The 18,798-nt window shown below is 35.2% G+C and overlaps 1 protein-coding gene across 1 annotated transcript in view; it reads right to left on the minus strand.

Annotated features, from left to right (window-relative positions):
* Window positions 1–10,693: 10,693 nt before the first annotated feature.
* Window positions 10,694–18,798, minus strand: part of LOC138184687 (uncharacterized) — a 215,189-nt gene continuing 207,084 nt past the window's right edge. The window contains exons 7-8 of the mRNA XM_069122855.1: window positions 13,402–13,642; window positions 10,694–12,848 (exon numbers count right to left, since the gene is read on the minus strand). Of these exons, the coding sequence (XP_068978956.1) occupies window positions 12,601–12,848; window positions 13,402–13,642 (489 nt within the window). The 3' untranslated portion in view covers window positions 10,694–12,600. The remainder of the gene's footprint in view (window positions 12,849–13,401; window positions 13,643–18,798) is intronic.

The raw sequence follows: 18,798 nt of genomic DNA on the forward strand, positions 1-18,798 counted from the left end.
CAACGCACAGTACCACACTCACTATCACCACCAATTATTTTAATCCTGTTTTTCAATACTAAATACGCTTAAATAAACTATCTTTCAAGTACCAATACGGTTAATATCTAATAGTAATCAATTAGAAAAATGGAACAAATCACTGAACATCGATATCAGCCTCCCCTATCGATTCTCAATCATTCACCCGGCAGTTCTTCAGCAAAAACAACGTGCTCCGATTCGACGACAATTCCTCAAGCCTAACAAAGTCTCTGAAGCAATTAATCGACGTTGCTTGAAGTTCAATCGCACTTCTCATCGACGTCCACGGAACAACGACGTCTGGAGGCTGCGTGTTCCACCAGGGGACGAAAAATTGTGCGCTCGTGGAAGCGCACCGACCTCTGGTTACAGCTGCCGCGGAACGGGCACGGTCCTCGTCTTCATCAGGTGGAAGGAGAGATGCCAAAGGAGAAGAAGAATCGTGGCCCGATGCCTGGCGGGTCTCACGTGGGGATAATGTAGGAACGAGCGTGCTTCGTCCTGCGTGTTCCCCCTTCGTCGAGCCATGACCGAGAAAACCGGACGGCCGGATAAGCGTGTCGTATTCGAGAGGAGGAAGAAGTCGGCCAGTCGATCTCCTCCTTTGCTCTTCTTCGGCTCGGCCTACAGCTTTACTCATGGGGAGCACCGACAGAGTGGTGGTCGCCCGCATCACCCTTGATACGACAGCACGTGACGTTTTCACCGCGATTGTTGCTTTTCATCCTCTTGCTTCCTTACTTTCTTTCGTTGTGTCTTTCTTTCTTTCTTTTCTTTTTTCTTTTTTTGTTTTTTGGAAATTCGTTTTATTGTCACTGTAAGTAATTTGAAAATTGTATCTTAATTGTGTTGGTGAAATTAGAGATTTTGCCTATTTCGGGAACTTGTGCCGTAATGTAATTTGGAACTTCTATTTTAATTATGTTGGTGGAATTAGGTATTTTGTCCCGCTCACTTCCATACTTTTTTTTCTCTTGCTTTTTGTTAGTAGCGGTTGTTCGAAGCCTTTCCAAAATTGGGAAATTTCAATAGAGCAACGTTATGAGATGATATATTAAAAGATTTGTGAAGAAACGAGAGTACAATCGTAGAATTAATACAATTCAGTATTATGATTTGAGCTTCCTTGCTCCAATGAAACTTTTACAAACTGAACACCTCACAAATGAAATATTTATGAACAGATGCTTCCTATGAAAAACGACGCAGGAAAATATATTCTCACTAATTTTCGTTACTTTTTCTAGACGATAAAGTGAAATATTTTCAAGCTTCTGTGATTAAATTCTCGTGATCGAATGAAAAATGACGTCTGATTCGTCTTTGGAAGTGACGCGCGACGTTTTCTCCGTGATTGCTGTCATTAGCGCGCATGTAACTTTCGATGTAAATCGGAGTTCCATCTCTACCGCGATCTTAACTTTGTCTGTCTTCATGCACGAGTAACTTCGTATGATAAAAGGCGCAATACAAGTGGTTTTATAGAAAGGACATAAATCTTCATTTACTTCTCCTGAATATTTTTCTGACTCTCGTTATACATTAAGAAAGAAAGATGCTTTCATTAAAACGAAATATCATCGTCTACAACTATGATTCAGGTAACAGATGGTTGATGATGTTTTCTCTTCGAATCCCTCGATAAGGTCCAAGTTGAGAAAAGAGGGTAAGATACAATCTGCATTTTGAAATACTGGGATAAAAGATCGACCTATGTATCGTTCGATGTCACGTTGGGAAAGCTAAACTATTTTAGAAAGTTAAGAGTAATGCCTTAATCAATGTCGATACACTAATTTCGTAAGTACAGGACGAATCAACATTCATATACGTGTATACGAGTATCAATGAATAGAAAATGAGACTATGTTACTTTCTAATCTTTCATTTATTAATATTAATAAAAAATATATCGTGTGTATAGATACGTTGAAATTCATACAAATTAATTTATAATCTTGTTTGAATTGTCAGAGTGTTAGGAGAACGTCAAAGAATGTAGAAAATAAGGTATAATAAAACTCTTACTTCTATAAATACCTTATTATAAAACGTATCTACATAAAACGTGCACTCAAATAAAAGATTCTAAGCATTGCAATCATTTCTACACACATCAAATAATTTTATTAACAAAAAATTAATTTTCATTAAATCATGGCCAAACAACCGATCATTAAAATAAATCACAGCAATTAAAAATTAGTACGTCTACATCCTGTTCTTTATTTTCGCGTATATAAATTTCCTGGTTCGAGATATTGAATCCTGCAGTATTTCAAGTTCGTTTTTCTCGTGTTTCTAATGGCGTTGTTGCGACGAATCGAAGGGTGAAAGCGACCAAGCGTTTCCGAATCAAACAGCGCGAGTCTTCGAGTTAAACCCACGATCAGCGTTCGTCACTCTCACATAAGGCATTCAAAGAAGTTTATGAGATATTCACGACCCTCGCCGTAGTCTGTAATTGGTGACATTCTGTATAGAAACGAGCAGTCGTCTCGACGTTTAACGCAACGTTCGGTAGAACGAAATTGCAGATAGAACGTGATTAACTTGCAATGAAGCAACTGGTTTTAGATATCTTGAGAAGCGAGAGAAGGTATTGAGTCTTCTGGATACTCTTATCGCTGTTTATGGGATTCTTAGTACCTATTACGTTTCTATTGCAGTGTTTATTAGTAAGCAGAGAGGTTCACTATAGGTGTAAACTATTCTTACCTTACCCTTATTAAATAGACCTAAGATAGACCTATATTCTTTAATAAACAATAAAATAATAATATTATATGCTTAAGATAACTGTTTATGCTGTATGCTGATATTGTACTAAATATATGGTATCAATATTTTATAATTTCTATATATATTTCCAGATTGGTTCCAAATTTTACCAACATAATTATGATCATTCGTGTCTGATTACGGTGTCTGATTACGGTGAAACTTCAAAATATTTTACAGAACACGTACAATATATATCTAAAAATTTTCTAGCTGTTCAAATATTTTCGTTAGCTAGTGTTCATTCGTCAACCATACTTTACATTTCATATCAACCCTACCTTGACAAATCTTTCTCAAAACATTCTCAAATACATTTCAAGCAATCCAGAACACGAAGACAATCGATAAACCAACAAATTTCGATCGTTTTGTAAACCCACGATCCTCTTTAAGCATCCTCCTAACTCCACTCGATAAATATCCAACTGTGAAACTGTCAGGGGCACGCGTAAACTGTCACGATGTACTTGGCTTGGTAGATACTTGGCGCCGTTTCCATTGTCCTTCGTGGCGAATCTGCATTCCGAAACGGCGCGTGCAACCCGCATAAAGATCGTTGGAACGCGGCCGTGAGGTGTTTCCTCTGTTAAACTTAACGATAGCCTGTGTATCGTGGTGCGGCGGGTATTTAAAGCAGTCGTGGAAATCGAAATAAACGGACGACGAATTGATCGCGAAACGATCCGCGGCTCACTTAACTCGATAAAGAGAATGGTTATTGCCAGCGTGTGAACCATTCGCGTACATGTATTCAAGTGCATGTTGAGCTAGAGAGTAGGTCTTGTTGTATCGGAACGCGTACGACCGTACGAGTTCAAGTTAAAGTGGTAAAAGGAATATTGTAACCCTTCATTCTTGATTTACGCATCGATGCGCTCGAAACCCCGCGACTAGAAACCCGGCGATGTTAACGACGCTTTCAATCGGATTCCATGGGAGATTTAGAGTGTTCGTAAAATTTGTCAACAAGTATGAAACGGTTTGCCGTGGATCGATGAAATTAAACGGGCTTAGTTTGGACGAATTCACTTGAATATTGTCTAAATAGAATATTTGGAGAATTATTATATTAATGATATATCGTTCTATGTGGATAGATATATTGTAGACGAGAGTAAAGTAATTTGGCTATACTGTTTATGACTTAGGTGTGCGCAAAGTGTGATATTTAAAATAGAAGTTAATATTGAAATATAAGTTATTTATTTTATTTGCAGATATTAATTTTTAAAGACTATCATAAGTGAGTGTTCTGCGCAACACGTGCTTTTTAAATGAAAGATTAAGTGTTTCATTATTATTCGATTCTAGACGAAGAGTAGGAGAGTCATTGCTTTCTGTGATTGCAAATACGGTACTGTAGTACAATATTAAAAAAGATTAATATAGAGTGATATTTCACCTAATTCTTTGAGGTTTAATTCAAGGGTTAATTAAAGAAAATGATATAAATAAACTTATTATTTTCCTATGTTATTTCTAATATAGAAGTAATATTCTAGTTAAAATGATTCTTTATTTCAACTTTTTACTTTGTATCCTCGTTTGAAATGAAACTTGCCCAAACCTGGAATAAAATGCTCAGAAGCTACGGAGGAATTGTAAAGAGTAAGTTGAAATTTTATTACCTGTGATACTAAAAAGGTGATACTACAATACCTTTTTTGCATGCATCCTTACTGGTTATATACAGGTTAATATCTTTTTGTTATTGATACAGATTAGTGGAAGTTACTTTCACTGGACATTTGAAAGACTATTTGAGCACCACATAGCAATATAATTTACACGACGGCTGAAATTACCCGTTTCCCTTGTTCGCTCCTTTCGTGAGAACCAATTATATTCCTTCTCAGTCGTTTTATACTTCCGGTATTCATATAACGTTACTGTTATAGTGATCGTTATTGTAATGTACAAGCTATTTATTCTTTTCATTATATTCTCACTCTTTTTTGGTTTTTAATATGAAGTTAAAACTCGTAACATGTTGTCCACGCTTAAAAGTCGTAATATGCTATATTCGATTTAACTCTTATTTTTACATTTTACTAAAAATATAATATTCTCTGTATGTCATCTTATTATTTGTACACCGTGCTTGAATATAAAAATGTTTCATTCATCTGCACTATCATCCCTTCGTTGTATTTAACTTTCCTTACCGTCTGTATGTGATATCAAGAAGCATCAAATTATCTAGAGCTCATTTGCGCTTTATTGCAATACTTCTACTGTAATATATATTATTACATATTACATACTATTGTATATTAATATGCAATAATTCTACAATAATTCTATAATAATTCTTATATGAAATTCGAAATTTTACAAATCATAAATTACAAGTTAATAATTCCGATAAATTCTCTTGAACAATGCCAACACGTTTGATGGTAGAACGAACGAAGTTGTACATATAAAATTGTAAATTTATAAGAAAGAAGTCTATAACTTATAATTTACAACTTGTCGATTCATTGTCATGACTTTAATTGTGATTAATTGTACAAAAAAGTCAAGAAGAAGAATTGACCTTCGAAACAAGAATCGTCAAATCAAGACCTCAAGGCTGCCGATCTCTCTTATTTCAAAGGATCAAACGATGTAATTCGTTCTGCTCACAAAATTGGAAGACGGATCTGCTTGAAAAAGGTTGAAAAACGTCTGGCGTCTGGAACCAATCGAAACTCATTACTGCGCGGCGGTGCCTTTTGTTTCTACGAGGTTCTCCCCATCCTCAATTCGTTGCTGATCTTTGTTCTCGCGAAGGATGGTAAGTGCAAAAACATTTCGTCAGAAACTTATTTAGCCGATATCAAAAACCATCGAACAGCGACGCATAACATACTAACGATATTTTCGATTCGATACACACGTTCTGACGTTATTTCGGTACGTTTTCAGTAAAGTGAAACGCGCTCATTTCGAAGAATATTTGGGTCGGCGGCTCGTTAACATTACTATAAAAAATACGGTGTTGATCAACGCAAGACAGAATTTTCAACTGGCCACGAATGAAAGTGGAACGTGTCGCCGCGATCTTACTTTTAATCGCGCGTTCGTCCCAGGGAATGGAAAGGATCTTCTAACTATCCAGCAATTATTTGTTCGTTTTACGACCATAAGTTATCGCGATAAAATTAATAACTAGCCAGCAGGAATTTTATCGCTGGACAAAATATTTGACGTACTTTCAAATGATTTATGTATATTATCGTATAAATGCAGACGAGAAAGTTAGTTCTAGCTGTCAGTTCTAGCTGTAAGCTAGAAATTCATCAAAATGAATTTTATAAAACATTAATTATTTGAATGACTTGATGTATTAATAATGACAATATTAATAATTTTTGCTTTCATATCATTTCAAAATATAGTGTTCGTGAGATTTCCAATATAATCGAATGTGATTTGAGATACTCTCGATATATGTTAAGTCGTTTTTCATCTTCATTAAATTCTCATGTTGTTACCTCGATACCGTTGCTGGATCTCTAGGCGAAAGTCTTTCCATAGATAGCAACCGCGACCTAGTCGCGTGGAGGATATTTCCTGCGTAAATCTCCTCAAGTGATCCTCATGAGACTACAAGGCATCGTACTTAACTCGTTAAGTCACACCAATAAACGAGCATAAATTATCATCCTCCAACATTTAAAGAATTTAATTTTAATTAAGATTTAAAGAAAGATTTGAAGGATACTCAAGATCACATGAAGATTATGCCAAGGTTATTTAACAGTAACTCCAAGGTTGCTTGAGATATTTAAGGCCATCTGAAGGTCATTTCTAAATCATTTGGTTCGTTACAAGGTCGCTCTGTCGCTTAAATGATATTTAAGAGATCTATTTTGAGGATCTACGATAGTGAGGAAATATACAGGGTAAGCCAGTTCTTTCAGTCAAACGTTATCAGTAGATTCCATAGGTCAAGATAAGAAAAGAATGTCATACAAGCGTATGTCATTGAAAGCATTGTAAAAGAGTTATATCGACGAGTAATAAACGAAAACTTCAAAGAGTATTAATAATTAATAAATAATTAATAGCGAACATTTTAAAATGGTGTTATAGCTGAAGTCGTAGAAGTATTACGATTAGATTTACGCGATAACACGAAGATATCAGGTTGAATCGGATCAAGAATTTTTCCCGGGGTCGGGTCGATTTCCCGAAGGTGTCTCGTATTTCCGGAAATTCCGAAACTCTTAAGAAAGTCTGAATTCCCGAGAACTTCCGGATTCTCGAGAAAGTGGGAATTGTCAAGACCTGGAATTCTTGAGAATTTTCAAATTATATAAGCTAGAATACTGAGCAAAAATAAGAACGAAGTACATGATAGATATAATATTTCATTATGAAGTATTATAATTTGCTATATAATTTTATAACTCTCGAATCATGACAATCTCGAATTACGAGATACTTTCAGGATCCGAAACGACTCGTATTATACGAGTATTGGATTTCTGATATTTTCGGCTTTGCGAACACCTCTAATTATGTTACATTCTGACTGTTGACTTTCTTGTTTAACAATGCTTCCAATAACGTGTGTTTTATAACATCTTTTTCTTATCTTTATGTACAGAATGTATTGAGTATCTACTGTATGTATTAGGTTGTCCGGAAAGTGTCTTTCTTTTCCAGATACGTCTTTTACAACAACGCACCTTTATACAAATATGAAACCTAATTTGTCGAACGCTGTGATCTTTAGTTTGATAGAACAAAATGAATCATACGTAATTCGATAAAATAATATAAAACGGAAAATGTTGTGCATCCCATTATTTCCTTATAAAACGCAAGAAACTTTTAGGACGACCTAATATATATATGTACATGATGTACTGTATAATATTATTTGTTCAATATTTTTCACATTCTACAACGTATAAAATCTACAACATTAAAAATACATACATATCCATTATAGTTCTTACATAATAACTTTTACATTTTGTAATATATATGAACGAAAGCGAAATACACTGAATGAACTAAATTTACGAGTATTTTTCCATCGATGTAAGATCTCATTCGATCTCATTCGATCATCGAACTACCCATCACTATAAACAGGTTTCGACGTTTTACGGCTATTTCAAGATTTCCGGAATGCGATCCAATTTACGATAACGATCCTTACCCCAATACATGTTGCAACATACGACAGCTCTGAAAACTACTGCACGAGACGTTCATACATATATGCCATCCACGCAATTCCTACTGACAATTCTCGGGGATGATTGGAGACGTTCAACGATTCTTCGTGCGTTCCACATGTTTCCTTTAGGGCCATTCTGACTCGAGTGACTCCTACTATATTCACTTTCGGTTCCTTCTAATATATTCGTTCGGTGCGTTTATACTAAAATTGATTAAATGAGTTGAAAGATACGAACCTTAAATGTTTCAATATTTATATTATATATATAACGTGTCCTTCAATTTGTACTTTTAGCTATTTTATATGTTAACTATTAATGGCAATTCGATGTTAAATATTTCCATCGCTTTCTATCTACGATATACGAAAGTATGTAAAATAATTCGATACGAAATTCTTCACTACAAAATTTTCTAGTATACGAATTCTTCACAAGAATAAGTATCAATAGGAATTTCAGATGCACGAGGATATTACACGCCCATCAAGTCACCGCAAATCGAAACGTCACGAGACGATAGGGTATAAACTCGTGGAGCGTGAGCTTAATTTCATGCCGGGCAAAAACTAAAATGGCTCGCCATCTTACCTGATAGTCGGCGATAAATTACAAATCCTTAGTTCAATTATTGCACTATAACTCGAATAATTCACTCAGCCGTAAAACATCGCGTGATGCGAGAATTCAATTAACGCACCAACTGTTCGCGCCTTTTGCGGAATCTTTTCACCGAAGAACACTACCGTTACAAGGATTGCGTGATAAAGTCTTAAAATTATGCAAACAACTTCTGAAAATTTTATGAGAGAAGTCCGGGCGGGGATAACGGAATCCAATTTTACCGATTCAGCAAATGTTTCCTGCTTTGATGAAACTTTCATTGACTACTCGGAAGTTTGGATTTAATTGCAAATTGTATTTGGTTTCACAGTTATTATTAATCATTAATCCCTAAATATTTGTTTATTTTATTAATAAATAATAAATTAAATAATATAATAATAAAAATATATAAATAAATAATTTTGCCTTTAAATAATTATTTTATTACGGCCCTTGAATTTGGCAATTCATATCACAAACTTAATTGATACATCACCCGATGAACTTATTTCGATGAAAAATATTACCTACGTTTCTTTTTAAGGTTTTATGAAAAAATTCAGAAGAAGATTTTGGGATTACATACCTTTTAGAAAGTTGGTCACCACAAACAGGTATAATTACGATTTAAAATCGTAGGATAATAGAGACAGGTGAAAGTTTTGTGACCATCAACATCATACTGTAATGAAGATGAATCTCTTGTTACACAGAAATAAATTATCAGGGAGTAGATTTATTTGAACAGGAAATATCAAGTCTAGAAATGCAATATGTATAAGATTAAATTTACTCTAACTACCTATATTATTCCTAAACTTAGCTACTAATACAGTATACTGATAATAATTTTTACACATAATTTCCCATTTACACACTTTACCGTTAATAAAGAAATGGAAGCTTCTGAAATTCGATTTCTAATGCGCTACTTCAGAATACATGTTAATCGATTTTATCACAGGTAACAGATTGCTGTAATAATTTGTTAACTCATTATTTAATAGATATATTATTTAATTGCCTATACACGATTAAATTCTTTTCAAATTTTTCAAATATTATTCTCTCTTTGTTTAACCGTTTTCAATAAAAATTTAAGATAACCGTGTCGCGTGTAATCGTGCGTAGGAATGCACCCTCTTTGATGCGTTGGAAGCAAGTTAATTAAGATGCAAGCAGTAAAAAAATAATCGAGAAACAAGAAAACTTACGCACGATATCATCGTAACAATTCGTTGCTACGATTTCGCAATTAAACCGGCGGGAGACCGAGAGTTTAATTGAGGCCTGCATTCTCGGTCAATTATTCGCGCATTCTTCACGTGAAAAATGCAATCATTCTGTATATTAAAACATTTTCCTCTCTTTACCCAGATGGGTATTAATTAAACGAAAGCATATTAATTAAATGCTACATTTAATTCTTGACTCTTTGCGTGACGTTTCGGCTTCCATCTTGTTTATTCAAATTAGGTATTTTAATTGCAAACTTTATTCTTTTTCATTTTTAATTATTAATTTTGATCGTGGCATATTATTTTATAGTTTCTATGAGTTAAATCCATAATTTATCGCTACATATACCTATCTAAATATTTCTAAAACTTTTTAAAGGAAATAAGAATTCTTAACATACATGTAGATCCTTTAAGGAAATTTATATCGATCGCAGGGTACCGAAGAAAAATCACTATCGTACATGTATATTAATGAAGAAAATTAATGGAACTATTATAATTATTTAGATGCCTCGCTAGGAACGTAGACATAAAAACTTTTTAATTAACATTTCAGAATAGATTATAACGTTTGTCTGTGCCTTTGAATCTTATTGTAAATTATAATATTATGAATCATGTCCATATTTATTTTTTAATACATCCTTTTTACCATATCTTCCATATTTTTTTTATCTTGTATCATCGCTCCCAAACTTTTACTTTTTTCTTGCTACTGTACGTTATAAATGAATCTATTTACACAGTTTTAACAAAATCCGATTGACGACCTCATATGTTTAAAGTGATTAAGTAATTCACTGATCTATGGTAATCAAAGATCAAGAAAATTGTTTATAAAAAAAAATAAGAACTGCATGAATTTACGACAACGTTTACTGACAAAAAAATCTTCTTACAGTAGTTGAGTTTACATACAATAATTTGCATTTTTTTTGGGGCGGGGGTAACAGAGAACGGCAGGCAAAAAAAATAGGAAAAAAGTATGTATATATGTGATCGGATCGCAAAACTACGCAAAAAGTAACGCCACGATAAAGTCTAAAAAAATTGACAGAATCGCTTCTCTTCGATATTATGGAAGCGAGGTCGGGATTCTCGAAGAGATGAGTCGACGTTCCGTTTTAACGTACAAAACTTAATAAAACAATCAACCGACAATGATGGGGCTTTAATCGGCTCTAAAGGGAAGTTCTCGTAATATACATATCGTATAAAAAGAAGAAAACAAACGTACGAAGATATCACAATCCAGAATAATAAATTTACACGCGATTTCTGTGCTTAATTCAGGACCAATCGCCACCCCATACGCATTAAGAAAGACTAGAATGATTAAGAATATTAATCGACGATTGGAAACTTATAAACGTACGTGTTTAATAACGGTTCGTTAATAATGATACGGATAATAATAATTATTATTACAATAATCCTCGATATAACTACGGTGAGACGATCAAGAAAAATTGTTCTGTTTTTTCAACTTTTTTTTTTTGATTGACACGACGCGTTTATAATAATGCGAGTTTATGTACAATGATTATAAGTGAGAAAAATACATTAGACAACTGGAAAACGATGTACGTCGATCGTTTTGCGTTGTCATGAGATTTATGCGATGGGTTGCGTAAGTAATCGTTCACATATCGGAGATTTTTTATTTCAAAAAGTTTTTGTTGAATGTGAGCAAAGTTAAACAATATGGAAGTTTCTCTATCACCTTACTCCTTCGTCTTTTCCTTTCTTGTGTGTGTTTGAATCTTGTTATAACATTGTTATTTTATTCTATGTAGTAAATCATGTTTGTTGCATTATGTTGAACGAAAAACACCGATATGAACGAACTTTCGACGACTGGCGCATTAATTGAAGTAAATGACGCTAGACATAGTGTAGTAATACTAAACGAAATACTTAAGAGAATCTTAGACATCTTCTCCGCGTTGAAAGAAAGAAACAGTAAAGAACGCCTGTTATCCCTAACTGTACAGACTGCACGTTACTTTACCATCGTATTTGCATTGTTAAATCATCCTTCTCGCCTCATAATTCGCAATTTCGTCTTTGTTTCAACGATAAAATCACTCTCACACACATATGCTATCGATTGTCTCTCCATAATTTTACGTTCGATGCAAAATATTCTTCACCTTTCACGAATCTCATAACATATCAGCACTTTTTTTTCTGAAACCCGTATGCACCCGTATCAAAACGTTTCAAGAACAAGATGTAATATTGTCGAAGTTGTTCTTTAATATATACAGATTCCGTATATGTTTCGAGAATTACTTCTTTTCACAGATTTGTTTGTCCTAAGTACATAGAAGCGATATAAAAAATTAGAATCATATATGGACGGATTCTGATTTTCACATCTCGCAACAGATATTTGGAATTTTTACGAATTCACAAATTTCACGCATTACCAGATCCATGTTGAGGCAAAAAATTTCTCTCGACCACTTCCGCAAAACCGCGCAGATTACCTCATACAAAGAGAAACATCATATTCCATTCACATTCACGCGTTCCACAAGCATCGATCAGTTGTCGATACCTTTCGAATGGATCGAAACAACCAAACTTACGATCAAAATTTCACGAACTTGAAATTGTCCATCTGTTCAAGACAGAGGATCGATTATTGGACATGAAACAATCGTGTTCATGAACTGATGGTCCAGAATGCTCGATTATATGTGTCAAAAACGAGCAAACGACAGAGAAACGATTTCCAATGAATCTCTATTGGATGATGCTCAATCGGTGCATTCTGAGGCGAAGCTCTCGAGATCTACGTAATGTCCGTTCATATTGTCTTCGAGTAACTGCGCCAGATCCCTCCTTAGAGTCTGGAACTCCGGCCTGCGGTCTGGATCAGCCTGCCAACATCGGGATATCACCCTGAACAGCTCGCTTCGACAATGCGAAGGTCTCTCCAGCCGATAACTGTTCTGCACGTTTCGCATCACTTCTCGTGCCGTCATGTCCGGGTACGGTGTCGAACCTGCGTTAGGGAAATTAGTTCTTCTGTTATTGATAACGTTGATAATATAATAGGAAAAATATCTCCAATAAGATATCATTAAATATTTAATTAAAAAAATTGCAATACTTCTAAGTAACATCTTATATTATGATTCACAAAGATAAAATAATGCATTAAAAATACATATCTGTTTTATAAGTTGTAAATCACTAAGACAATTACTTAAATGGGAATGGCAAATAAAAATAAGGGAATTAAATAATTACTTAAATATAAAATAAACAATAAGGAAATGATAGAATATTAATAGGACTACGAAAGTATCAAGAGTAAGAGAGACAGAGAAATAAAGAAAAGCGAATGAGCGAACGAATTAGTTAAGAATTAGAAGACAAGAGTCAACGAAGAGTCAAGATTATAGAAGTAAGGAGGAAGGTTATATTATTATTTTATCGTCAATATAGTTACTATTATTTCATTTATAAAGTAGTCAGACTTAACATTAAAGAAATTTGGAACTGTGATAAGAATATAAAATACCAAATTCGAGAAATCAATGATTTACACATACCCAGGGTGACGATCTCCCACATCAAGATCCCGAAGCTCCAAACGTCCGTCTTAGTGGTGAATAGCGAGTAGATCAATGATTCGGGCGCCATCCACCTTATTGGCAACGCGTTTCTGCCGTGTCTCGTCTCGATCACTTCCCCATCTTCGTTCGCAAATCTGGACATACCGAAGTCGGCGATCTTGCACAGCTTGTTATGGTCCACTAGCACGTTCCTCGCGGCAAGATCACGGTGGATGATCTGCAAAATCGAACAAAAGCACACGGCTCGATCAACGTTCCTCCATGAGACAGTGACCGCAGGTGGACGTCCTGTTACGCAACCGCACTATAGTTACCACATCGCATATACAAGATATCAAGTGATAGAGCGAGCAAACTCGAATCCTCGAACTGGTTGGATTGTCGCGTAGAAAAGTTTCAAGATCTCTTCTACGACCAAAGGTATTCTTCGACGACGGGACTCGACGAATAGATTTTATGACCCGCGGATTCCACGTTGCTCGGCTTCGTAATACGGCGGCAGAGACACGTTATTGCTGATTATTTATTGTACGTCTGATTTATCGCGTGTTCGTCGTACTGTTATTCGCCGCGGAAGCCTGAGCTTGATTTATTTTACGTTCTCATGTGGCCAGCCACCGCGGACCTCGCGAACCGTGTGCTTCAATGGAAATTGCTTGGCGTACCAGTAAATACGCGTGAAATTTAATTGTCGTACGGCCTCGACGCGTCGATCAAAGTCGGTGATGATGTTTGAGCAACGATGAAAGCTTCGATTAAACTAGTGAACAATACTGAACTGTGTTGCAGACTTCCGTCATAGATGGTTACAGGTTCAAGTCTCCAGGGAATATTCGGGGAAATGGCACAACCGTTATATAACACGAGTTTAGATGCAAAGCCTAGTCAAAAGTGTAAATGGTTGAGTTTCTTTTAGTTAAGAACCTATCGTTAAGAACCCATCAGTTAAGAACCTATGGTCGGGAGAAAATATATTTAACATAGTAGTAGCAATTTTCTCAAAAGCTATTTTTGATCGACTAAACGATCAACAATGTTGATCCGCGTATACATACATACATTTCTCCGACCTCGGAAGATAAAATGGACCATTATCAATGAATCATCCGTCTCCATATTGAAAATCAAAGTTACACAATAAAAACACATTATGAATCATCTTATTACTGATTAATTAAGAGAAATCTTTCACGGAATAAACAGCAGATTATTGCAACTTTCCAAGAAAATTTTGTTTCAAAAGAATATTCAAGAAACTTTGAAACAACACGGAAGAGTACGAATTAGGCTGTCGGAAAATCGGGTGAGCGGGCTCTCGCCGTTCGACCGTGGCCGATGCTAATGAACTTGCGCTGCTCAATGTCAAGGCGAGCTGGATATACATACGTCTTTGCCGTTTCTTTAATGACTTCATCTTCTAGATTTATAGCGCGCCGCGCGACCACCGGTGCAAAACTCGAACGCGAGTCCATTTGTCGTGTCGACCTGCTCGTGTTTTTGTCCGCTCCTCAACGTTTTGTACGGATGAAAAATATATTTTCGCGACTACTTGCGCGTAACATAAGATACCAGTGTATCTATGGTATGTCGGCGTTACCGTATCAGAAGAAAAAAAAAGATAAAATATCAAGAAGCCAAACGATTTGTATTCCGATCACGTTTAAGTCACGTTCTTGTAATAAATATTTTGGACGCGTGTCGTATAATTGATAAATAATCTAAAATTGTTTCATTGTTTACGTATTATTATCTTTATTACACTGACAGGAGGAAATTTTGCTTTTCCAGCTATCGTTTTAACTTTCATAAATATCCTTCCTTTGTTTTAAATTTACCTGTGTTTATGTCTTTTTTTTCATTTTTATCTTCAACTTGTCGAAGACGCGTGTTATTTAAAAAATGTCAAGTGAAGAAAATTTCTAAAAATTATAATTCTGTAAAGTATTCTCGATTCTATGATGTTACGACGTTAAGTTTCATCCTTCAATATTGAGCGGAAAGACGATAAATAATTCAGAATAAATATTTCCCCGGATGTATATCCGTATTAATTTGCAACCGAAACAATACCTCCACGGTTCGTGCGAAGTAAGCATAACGATCTCGATCTTAAACCAATAAGCCTCGCTGTTTCGAGGCTTTAAATCATTTCATCTCGTTCGTGCATCAGCCGTGGCTTCCACTTTCAATTAAGGGTACTATGTATGTCGGGAGAATTATTGGAGGAACAATTCTTGAGAAGAATTTCTGCGAACTCGTATATAATCTTTGATTGAAATCGACATCCTGACTCGGTTGCTCTTTGGCCGTCCTTCCAACGACGAACATAGCATACTGATTCCAATCGAGACTTCGTTCCCGCTGTTCGATGCCTCGAGCAGCCTCGCCGCGTGCATCTCCATCAACCGAATCATAACCGGTCGATGATGATATTTAGCTATTTATCATTTTTTACCTCGCTACTGCATTGTCATCGATATTCGATAAAATAAAACGTCTGCGTCGCTGCTTTATTCCAGTAAAAGTGTCAGGTTGATCGGAAAGTTTTGTTGGTTCAACTTTTAGCAGGACGGAAATTGCTTATTACAATCGGAACCTTTTTTATCTAATAATTCATCTGAGTTATATTTATCCGAGTATTAATAATTCATTCCTCAATTACTTAATCTATATGTATATATTTTTTCAGTGTCCAGTATTTTATGGTATGTTTTTGTCTATAGAAAGATTTTCAGGAAAGAAAAGGAATCGATTGTTTTAATTAAAATTTCTATTAATTAGTCTTCGATATAATATTCTAGCAATTTATTTAGTAAATTTACGTAGCGAACTGTTAGTTTTTTATTTTTTATTCTTAAAGTATTCTTTTAATGCATTTACAGTCTGATTCTCAGAAACCTAGTTATTCTCTTTTGTAAAATAGTTCTATAAAGGTCTAATGGAATTATTTGAAAGCGTAAAAAGGTTGCGATATCTACCTTGATGCAATGTTTCTGCCTGACATTCGTCTAAGGTTCACCTTATTATAAAACAACTTACTCATCAAGTTTTCAAGAGTAATTAATTTTCCGAACAAGGCGCAACATCACCTTCATTTGAAAACTCCAATCATTTTGCAACACATACGAAAAAATGATTAAAATACCTCGTGACTCATGAGCGTTCATGTTCGCACTATGAAGTACATGATCTGTTATTCTAATACGTCGGCAAAGGGAGGATTATGGAATAGATGACACGACAGAAGCACGAACCAGTCAGATGAATTATGGAAATGATGCAGATACGTGTTGGTTGCTTAGTTTGCTTGTATAAAAAGTTAAGTAAACCAGTTGCTAAGGAATGTTTCATACGATGCAAAAACTTCATCCATAACGAGTAATATGTTTTTAAATGAATTTTTCACACTCGAGAAGATAACGACGAGATTCGAGTTGCACCTTTTAAACGATGTTATAGCTAGCAGAGATAGTTAACGTACAGTTGAAGTTTAAGGCACGTTTCTTGCGGTTGGTAGAGCGAAAAAGAACCTTGATGTTCTCCATGCCGGAATGTTCACTACCGTTTTCCTCCCGATGAGTAATAATCGTCCACTAACTTCAGAAAATTAGCTTTCACACGGCAATTCTCCGAAGACGATTACGCGAACACCATTCGATATTCGTAGAAAATAATTATGAACGGTTCATTCGATATTTGCCCTTGCAAGAAACAGCGTGAAATTATTCTAATCGAAGGTTTACCATCGGTAATATTACTTCTATAGCTGCTTCCACAGAGATGAATTTCATTTTTGCGCCATTCAAGCTGACTATTACGTTTCGAATTATTAAACATGTTATAAAATGAAAAAAGTGAAATTTAGGATGTTGTGTACAAAAAGAAACTCCAAAAGATATATTCGAATATTTACGCAGGGCTATAAAGAAAACGAACGATAATTTAGAATGTTGACTTGGACTTCGAGTCACGATACTATCTCAAAAAAAGAGTCCATTAAACGTCGTTGGATGCATAAAAATGTCTGTTTTATGGTTCCGAAGCGAATCACGTGCCTTCAGCAAGGAGGTTAGAACCATAATATTAAACGCGCTCGTATCACTCTACGGTTACGGCGGCATTATCAGCTTCGAGTCACACGTTTTTTGGCTTGAAATTTCATAAATCGATAATAAACATTCGATACCTCTGTCAGTGCCCCAACTTGGATCTTAGCATAATTTAAAATGTGTCCGCGGATGCCTAACTAATTTTTTTAATCTACATAAACGACTTGGAACCATAAGATCATTTTCAGTACTCTACATTTCTAAGATTTCGATCTTCATAGAATCCCGATTTTCTTCAGCAATATTTCAACAACGAGATTTTATTAACATCGAACATTTTATGAACGTCATTCTGTTCGCCATAAATGTCTCGACAAAGTAACACAATTTTTTTTAATTACCCAGTTTTTAAATCACCATATTCAACATCCTTTCTAAAATTATTCATTTTTTGTAAATCTAAATAATCGAGCTATTGAAAAGTTGGAAATTGGTTCACCGTTAAATAAATTTCATCAAGACACGCGACAAAAAGATATTAGGTCTTATGCTAACTTTCTTACGAGGAAAGAACTCGTTTTAATCGATACAAACTTCTTCGCGTATTCCCGCTAATAAAAGTTTATTGCTGTTCACACCAACTTAGGGTTGTAGGATGATCGTGTCAGAATTTATCTCATTTGACCATGTCATCCATTTTTGCCCACTGACACAGATTCACTGGTGAAATGATCTCTGGTCCCGCGTTTTTCCGACGCTAAGAAAATATTTGACGTACAAATACCACCGGCAAGCTGTTTGTCATGCCGTCGCTTTCTCGCCCGCAACCTTCAGTCGTAACGTATAGGCAACCTTCAGTCGTAACGTATAGGCAACCTCGAAGGACGAGGTATTCGGTTTTTAATACGGGGTATTCTTTTGACATGTAGGTGTTTTTGAAACACATTGGAGACTTCAAAGGCGATATTTTATCGTTTCATTATCTTCATTATTGAGAAGCTTCGATTTATGGCGAGTTTATGAAGCTTTGTCAGATTAAAGAATATATTACGTGAAGAATACACTACGCGAAGAAAGGAATTTTCGCATAGAAAAAAGTATGAAAATGTGAATTATAAGAGACTAAATCAAATGGGGGGGGGGGGGGGTAAAAATGAAAAGAAAAGAAACTTTTGCACAGATACAATTTGGAAACGTGAAAATGTAAGAAATTACATCAAGCAGTATTGTAAACTTGCAAAAGAGGAATTTTTGTATACAGAAAAATTTGGAGACATAAGAATATAAGAAATTAAATGAAATAGGGATGTAGATTTGAGAAACT

Source organism: Bombus flavifrons, chromosome 11 (genome assembly GCF_040668555.2).
Source record: "Bombus flavifrons isolate JBK064 chromosome 11, iyBomFlav1_principal, whole genome shotgun sequence".
Taxonomy (NCBI): Eukaryota; Metazoa; Arthropoda; class Insecta; order Hymenoptera; family Apidae; genus Bombus; species Bombus flavifrons.